At 43.9% G+C, this 8,304-nt stretch overlaps 1 protein-coding gene across 1 annotated transcript; it reads left to right on the top strand.

Moving 5' to 3' along the window:
* Nucleotides 1-2,106: 2,106 nt before the first annotated feature.
* LOC109970420 (activin receptor type-2A-like) lies at nt 2,107-8,304 on the top strand. The gene is made up of 3 exons (XM_020617964.1): nt 2,107-2,274; nt 6,533-6,663; nt 6,804-8,304. Exons 1-3 carry the CDS (start codon nt 2,154-2,156, stop codon nt 6,987-6,989), a joined length of 438 nt encoding a protein of 145 aa, XP_020473620.1. The 5' UTR covers nt 2,107-2,153; the 3' UTR covers nt 6,990-8,304.

Raw genomic sequence — 8,304 nt, 5'->3', positions numbered from 1 at the left:
ATTTTGGTCTGTGGCGACTACACTTCAAATGCGCCAAAGGAACAAATACACTCGAAGTGTAAACAAGAGGTCCAGGGATGAGATGTGCATCTCGGAGTCAGTCTGGCTTGACACATTTGATAGATTAGCAGTGTCTGCTTCATGAGACAGGGGAGTAACAGACCTGCAGATAAACGTTGTGATGACAGTATCATGGAGATTGTTCTGTCTCTCCACCATTTCTACAGTGAGAGCAGCCGTTTGTGCGTAAGCAGTTTATTTTGCAGTTGCACCCAGTGCGACCTTTGAGAGAGGTCGGTCTAACCTTAAATAAATTTGGTCTGAAAATGCAACTGATCACTCACAGTCTGGAGCCCTGTGTGTAAACATTCTTAAATTTTTTTTTCTATTGCCCAGCATCCCAACTCTCCTCACAAACCCCATAAATAAATAATGCATTCTGTAATACATAGAATTAAAACTTCAGTGTGCAGTAATATTCAATTTTTTTTTTGTGGAAACATCCCCCCAAAACATCTTAATGGGGAGAGATGCTGTCAAAGGCTCCTGTGACCCAGGCTCATAAGCACTGCTGAGATATTCCCTTCTAAAGGTTTCTGACCAGGATAACACTCTAACTAATCATAGAAGGCCACAGTCAGGGGCGGAAGCTCATAGCTGTCAGTCAGTATGTGAACATTCTTCCGCTCTACTGACACGGTCGCAGGCTAGTAAGCTGCTGATTTCAGTGTTAGCTGAGATAGCTGCATGAAAAAGAAGGCCAAGAAATGAGAGTTTTGAAGAAAAGAAACTAACACAGTTGGATTTAGACCATAGTTATACTGGTGCAGCTTTCAGCAGATGGAGAGTGTTGACAGAGAAGAGGCATTTACAAACGGATGCTGATTTGGCATTATTTCTGCCTGACTGGTATGTTGTGAATTTACAGTGTTATATAAGGACTCAAACATTATCCTTTGTGCTTGTAGCTAAATCCTGCCAGAAGGTGTCGCTGGCACTCCCAGTGTGACTGTAACAGCAGCTGGCAAAGCTAAAGATGTCACCGCATTGCTACTTTCAGTTATAATAATCAGACGGTTACATCCAGGCAAGTTCGTTCACAAGCCACCAGGTCAATCTGCTGCAGCGGTTGAATCAGTCGGTGACCATGTTATTTTGGTGCCCACCAGATGCATGTGTTGTAGGCTCCACTAACTTCAAACTTGTATGTGACAAAAAACTTGAGCGGCCAAACAGTGTTTCCCCTTGAACATTTTTCAGGCACAGTGACAAGAGGTTGACAGAGGTTTTGCCCACGCATGCTAAAATATTTGGTTATTCATTTCTCATGCAACACCAGACATTTGGTTGGTAATTTCTACGTAAAGGTCATGTAAAACAAGCAAAGTATTAAGATGCATTTGTTGCACACAAATAACTGTCAAAGCTTCCAGTTCATTCACAATCAAATAAGTTAGAACAAACAATCTTTAAGAAAATTGAATAAATAAAAAGATGAAATCCACATAATGAAATACATCAAATAATAAAACTATAATAAACTCTCAAGTTGGTGCAAACTACAATTCGAACTGCTCAGCAATTTGAAACAACCTTTTGCTATTTTCATTAGGGCTGCACAATAAATTGTTGTGTGAGCGTGATTCAGATCCCTGTGCCATCTCGGTCTCACCTGACAATGATTCTGCCGTGTTTGGCAGGTAGGCACCTTGCATCAAACTAAGCGCTTGTTTTGTTTTTCTTACCAGAGCTGTCAGAAGTGAATCATATTGAAGCAAGGCGGGGACACAGAGAGAGGCACCCAAATGCAAATACTTACTTACCAATGAGTGTATATGGCGGAGCCCTGCTGCTGTCGCAGTGGGACGCTTTATTAGCCATTACTTCTTGGCAATGTGCGTTCTTTAGTTTTACTGTGGAATTCTCAGACATGATGGAGGAAAATCAGTTTTTATCATCTGGCTCTGAAGAAGCTGATTATGAGGTTCATAGCTGGAGTGAAATAAGATGTGCAGATGAAACTCAGAGACACTGCATCAACTTGTGACAAATGGTGAAAGTAAAGAACCACAGATGTGGTTTTACAGGGTCCAGAGCTTTAAAGCGGGTGTGACTGTGTACCTGTTGTGTTTCAGGTGGGGACTAGGAGGTACATGGCCCCGGAGGTCTTGGAGGGGGCCATTAACGTCCAGAGAGATGCCTTCCTGAGGATAGACATGTATGCCTTGGGTCTGGTGCTGTGGGAGCTCGCCTCACGCTGCAAAGCTGCTGATGGTAAGACACACAAAGACTACACAAAGACTAGAGGGGGTGCAGGACAAACCAGCAGGAAGTCCTGGTCCTCTCTAGATCCATGGTCACCGCAGCGTGTTTGCTGTCAACAGTGAAAGTGTGAGAATGTTTAGGTTCAGTGTGTTCCTGACAGTGTGGACATGTGCAGTCTGATAACATCACAGGGCCATGCTGTCACGGTTTGCGTCACTTGTTGGTTCCCTGTTGGGTTTTTTTCTCCTGCCTCTCCTGTCCTTCCGAAATTTTCCTGTCTTGAGCTCAGTTACAGTAATTAGCCATCATTCCTTCCACCTGCCGCTCATTACCTCCCGGTCTTGCTGCATATATATACAGCCATATTTTCACTTAGTCTTCGCTGGATCATTCATGCCTACACACCTTAAGCTTCGTCCCTGCTACTCTCATTTCTGCCAGGTTTCTATGATACTATCATGCTTTCATGTTCTGAGTTTGCTCCACGGCTGGTTCTGTTTGTCGCGGTTACTCTGCGTTTTGTTTGCACCATGCGTTTGTGTATTTGTTTTGTGTTCTCTTTTCGATTTTGGTATTCTGTGTCGTTATCTGTTAGCCACCCGACACTGTGAGTAATCTGCTTGCCAGTTATGCTGTGGAGCAGGTGCTCTGACGCTGTGATTAGCCTGCTTGCCAGCTACGGTGCGAGAACCCAACGTTGTGAGTAACCTGCTCTCTCACCTGATTCTCCTGGTTCCTGCCGGCCTCCTGTTACCTGCCACCACCTGTCTACTCACCAGCACGTCCCGATCCTCTGGTCCTCCTGTTACCTGCCACCACCTGTCTACTCACCTGCACGTCCCGATCCTTTGGTCCTCCTGTTGCCTGCCACCACCTGTCAACTCACCTGCATGGCCCGATCCTCTAGTCCTCCTGTTGCCTGCTGTCCTCCTGCCATCTCACCTGCCTGCCCTGGTCCTCTGCTCCTCTGGTCTCTGTTGCTTCCCCGTCGAGCTGCTGACTCCTCCTGGTTCTTGTCCGACCTGTGCTCAGTTGGCCGCCACCCTTCCAGCCAGTTCAGTACCTGTTACTTACAGTAGCTCTTTAAGACTGGAGCAGAGTCAGCGGCACCAAGTTCAACAATGATAATGATTGTCCAACAAGCTCTGTGTTATTAAGTCTGTTGTACTTGAATCCACAAGGGCTGAAGCAAATGTGGATTTTACTGTGCAACATATGACACTAAAATAATGAATGTGGTTCAGAATCCGGGATATAAAATACATTTTCCGAAATGTCAGTGCATCTCTCTGTTGTAGTTTATAATCCTCTGGTGCAGGCCAGGTCCATTTTATATGTGAAAACCAATGATTATATAAAGAAAATGGCTGTATACAGCCATAAGGAATCCTACATTTTGTATTGATATGGCAGACGAGATCTTTTTACTTACACAGTTCATCACTTTTGTGTTGATTCTATTGGTGATGCATGTCCTGAACGTTGGTAGCACAGCTAACTGCTCCGTGACGATCCTCTCCCAGCCTGCATTAACAGAGCCTCAGATAGCAGCTACACTGGACAGCTGCCTCACAACAACTCCCCGCTGCAGCGTTCATCAACACAACTGCAACAGTGAGCACAGAAAGCCGCACTACCACTCTTTCTTTTTTTATTGGCAAGAATGTGCATTTGTTTTAGAGTTGGTGTGGCCCGTACGTGGGCAGACAATAAACGCATAACTTTATCTCATTAGACAGCAAGAGGCAGCATCTAGCGGTGTAACCATGGTACTGCAGCATATTTTCGGACAGTTAACACTGCATGTCCTTGCAGTCATTGGCTTCTCCTTGCCTCCTCTGGAAGTCCTCTCCAGATCAGTGTTTCTGTAGAGCCAGGAGAATCATAGGACCCTCCCCATTCTGGCCACCAAATTTTCAGTCCACTGCCCTCTACTAGGTGGTACAGAAGCAGCAAAAGCCGAACAAACAGATTTAAAGTTGGGGTAAAGTAGAATTAAATGCGTTCTGAGGTTGTTACCCCACAGGAGGATGTTATTAACCACCCAGCCAAATCTGAACTATCAAAAATGGTGCCAAGTATATAAAATTAGCTTTCAAAATCATGAAAAATTAAGGAGTAATCTCTGCTTTGAAATTCTGCAGGCATGTTGGGTGAAGACACTGAAACCATGCACAATCATGGAAATGTGCTGCCTGCTCTCATCATGGATGTATTGAGGGAGAACATGTAGGATGCATTTGCTGGGTGAGGGCATAGCTAGCTAGCTAGCTAGCAAATTGTAGCATGCATTAGCTTGCGATCAAACAGAAGAACTGGTGTTAACAGACCGATTGCCATTGGTACCATGGAGTTCTTAAGTCAAATTGTCCTACATTTTGGGAGGGCATATTGTCATCCTGACAGAAGCATCACAGACTCTCCAAAGATAGTCTGATCAATAGTCAAGATTCACCTAGCCTTCCCCAGAATATGTAACTTAAACAAGTGAGGTACGTTCACTAGCAGGGACCTGCCCTCACTTGGAACAAATAGAAGTATAAGGATAGAGGATGCTTTTGAACTTGATGGTTTCGGGGAAGGCTAAGGAGGCCTGCGTTCCTCTCAGGCACTGGCAGACCCCCAAACCCTTCCAACAAATAAGTGCAGTCCAAATGGTTAAGTGTCAAGGTTTAAGTAAATCCAATTTCAGTTCAATTTATTGTATTAGCACCAGTTCACGACAATAAGAGAAACTCAACAAACCCCAACCTTGAGCAGCACTTGGCAACAGTGGGGAGAAAAACAACTCCCTTTAATGGAAGAAACCTCTGATAGACTCTGGCCCTTGGTGGGCAGCCTTCTGCCTCAACTGGTTGGGGTGAGTGGGTAGAGAAGATAAGCCTGAAAATAAGAGAGAGACGTGAATCGGTGAACTGTTTCATGCCCCACAAGCCCCCAGAACTGGTGAGGGAGTTGTCAAGAAGGGTAGGTGGAGAGGGGCCTGATGCTGGTGGTGGGAGCCGCGGGCACCCTGGTGCCAAAAGGAGGAAACAAATGGGGGAGAGATCACGTGATCTGGCACCCAGATGACAGGATGGTATAGGAAATGAAGATAAAACAAGGCTCTTCCAAAGGTGCAGAATGAGAGACTGCAGCCGCACCAGTAGAGGACAAGAGGCAACCCTGACAGGAGAAAACTGTGTCCACAAGTAGCTCCGGCTGAAGGAGTCCCTCAGTACCTATCCTCTCAGGTGGAGTGCCAGCCAGGAGCTGTCAGGGAGAAGCAAGAGGAGCTGGCAGGATGGGCTGAACTGCTGTGGCCTGAATGCAAACAGAAGCGGCTGGTTTGAGAAGACCATCCGACAATGGAACGGTCCAGCATCCGAAAACAAAGCAGGAGGAAATTGAAGGCGAGCAGGTACACATGGATGGGGCTCTGGCCGTTCAAACAAAAAGCAGAGGTATGGAGCTTTGTGTGAGTTAAATAGTGTGTAAATATAAGAGGCGTAGTTCAGGTTAGGTCCCGCTCCTGAACTTTAGGTAATTACAGTATCTCCATTTATTTATTATTCACAGTCTTGCTCCACGTCTTGACAACCTTTTGGAATCTATTCGTGTTTGCCAGAGTAAGAGACCTGAACCAGCAAATAAAAGAAAACACAAGAATCATTTCAATAAAACAAGAATAAAGGTTATAAAAATAACTTCGTTATCTGGACGCGCCCAGTCATCATCAACATATTAAGTCTCACATCATCTGTATCATTTTCAATGAAATAATTTCATTTGGTGAACCCTCCTTTCTTTTATTCTTTCTCGTGACCCCCTAGCACATTTCAGGCACAGGTTTTCCTGATTTAAGCCTTGAGTTTAGGCTGCTAATGTTTTTGTGTAACATTTTATGAGTCACAGTATCATTTTACTTTCATACCATTATTACTCGTACAGGTGGGAATGCTCTCACGCTTGTGATTATGTCTTTCTAGCAGTTCTCTTTTCTCTGCCACATATTTTAACCATAAAGCTTGTATGACTCTGTTACTCTGTGAATGTTTGTGAGGCAGCAGCAACATTTGAAGCCTCAGGTGTCATCAGTCATGATGTGTGAAACGGGGTAACGTGTTACACTGCAGTAAGACCTATTGTTGCATACACACAGACTCACAACTAGGGACGGGTATCAAGAAGGTTTTATTTATTTATTATTCCAGGTGTTATCACTACTGCTGACCTTGTCCAGTATATCTGTTCTGGACTCTGATGGTCCCACATGTCTCTGACCCAGGTCCGGTGGATGAGTACATGCTACCTTTTGAGGAGGAGGTGGGTCAGCATCCATCTCTGGAGGACATGCAGGAGGTGGTGGTCCACAAGAAGCTCAGACCGACGCTCAGAGAGTGCTGGCAGAAACATACTGTGAGCCTGACTAAATTACCCACAATATACAGTACCACTTTGCACTCATTGAATACACGATGAATGCAAACAACCTGTAAACTGCATTACCATCATTAATACCCTGTCTGTGTGTGGTGGATGTTTGGGCGTCCCTGTAGGGCCTGGCATTGCTCTGTGAAACCATCGAGGAGTGCTGGGACCACGAGGCCGAGGCTCGGCTGTCGGCCGGCTGCGTTGAGGAGCGTGTTGTGCAGATGCAGCGGCTGACAAGTGTCACGGCACCTGACGAGGTTGTCACCATGGTAACCAACGTGAACTACCCGGCTAAAGAGTCAAGTTTATGACAAGGTTGAGGACCGGTCAGGATGGAGCAGGGACTCCCTCAGTGAGCGTTGTCTGTCTCTGTTCACAGACTCAGGTGGGGTTGAGCCAACAGGTGATCTCCGGCTGCAGGTGAGTCTCAGACTGATGAGTGGCTCTTTAGACTGTAGGCTAACATGGCAGAGAGCCTCTCTCTTGCTGAGCTCCACCCTCTGACATCAGTTCCTGTTTTTTAACAAAGAGTTTTCTACAATAATGTGATTAAACAGTGCGATTTCAGTATAAAAGGGTGATTTTAGCTTCTGAATGGCTGTATCACTGCTGTATATACATACAGACTATTACAATACAAACATAAATACACAGATGTATTTCCATGATAACAGAGTTAGAATAATCAGGTTATTGATCCAGACAGGAAGTCTTCACACACTGAACATGTTTCTGGTCTGTGATACTTGAGGAGAAACTGGAGGCGATTCTCTGCTAACAAACACTGACAGATAGGGAAGAATAAAATGACGGACTGAAATAAAGTCAAAGAAATAAAGTGAAATGAAACACTGAACACGGAATCAAGGTATTTTAAGATATTTTACTTAATTATATTGTTATACTGGGTCAAAAGTTGTTTTTATTTTGTGATAATGGGTTAATTAGAAGAAGAAACAGTTGGTAAAATAAAATAATTTTAATCAACCCAGCTGTGTATTGTTTAATGCCATTGTCTGCCAAATTAGCTGCTGCACTAAGCTCCGTTAAGGAATCTATCGATATAGTGTCTTTGCTTCTCAAAATGTCATGTTTCACTTAATTTCTTTGACTTATTTTTAATTTCAAGTCTTACATAAAATTTGCTCTAAGTTCAGACTCTGAGTGTAAAAGACAATCGAAGCATGACTAGCTTTTACAAAATCATCCTGATTTAGCCTTGATGGACTTAAGATGTGTCGCCCAGTTTTTTCCTTCAGAAACCAACCAACGATCATTAACTCAAATAATTTATCAGCTGCTGCTGAAGGGAAGAAAGAAAAGTTTTCAGATTTAAAATCAGTTTGTGTTGAATAGAGAAATCCCTATGAATATGAACACAAGTGAAAACTCTTCCCCTGTTTAAGTTTGCAGTGAATATTTAAAGCTTGCCTTTATTTATCATTTTATTCTAGTTTTATTTCTAATCTTGGTTGTTTCATCATCTTCCTCCTGTTTGAGGTTCGGTTTGACTTTGTGGAGCCTCCAGACCGACAAAACATGCCGCTACATGTTATTTTTTTATTTTGTTTGTTTGCAGAAGTAACCAGAGATGGGGGACTCAAAAGAAAAAAAAAATTATATACA

This window comes from Monopterus albus, unplaced genomic scaffold (assembly GCF_001952655.1).
Source record: "Monopterus albus unplaced genomic scaffold, M_albus_1.0 scaffold198.1, whole genome shotgun sequence".
In the NCBI taxonomy this organism is placed as follows: Eukaryota; Metazoa; Chordata; class Actinopteri; order Synbranchiformes; family Synbranchidae; genus Monopterus; species Monopterus albus.
Note: the sequence above shows the minus strand (reverse complement) of the source record. Positions and strands in the feature narration are given on the sequence as shown.

Coding starts and splice junctions, on each gene's coding strand:
- LOC109970420 (XM_020617964.1), top strand. CDS start 2,154: ATGGCCCCGGAGGTCTTGGAGGGGGCCATTAACGTCCAGAGAGATGCC. Junction 2,275..6,532: donor ACGCTGCAAAGCTGCTGATG/GTAAGACACACA, acceptor TCTCTGACCCAG/GTCCGGTGGATGAGTACATG. Junction 6,664..6,803: donor AGTGCTGGCAGAAACATACT/GTGAGCCTGACT, acceptor GCGTCCCTGTAG/GGCCTGGCATTGCTCTGTGA.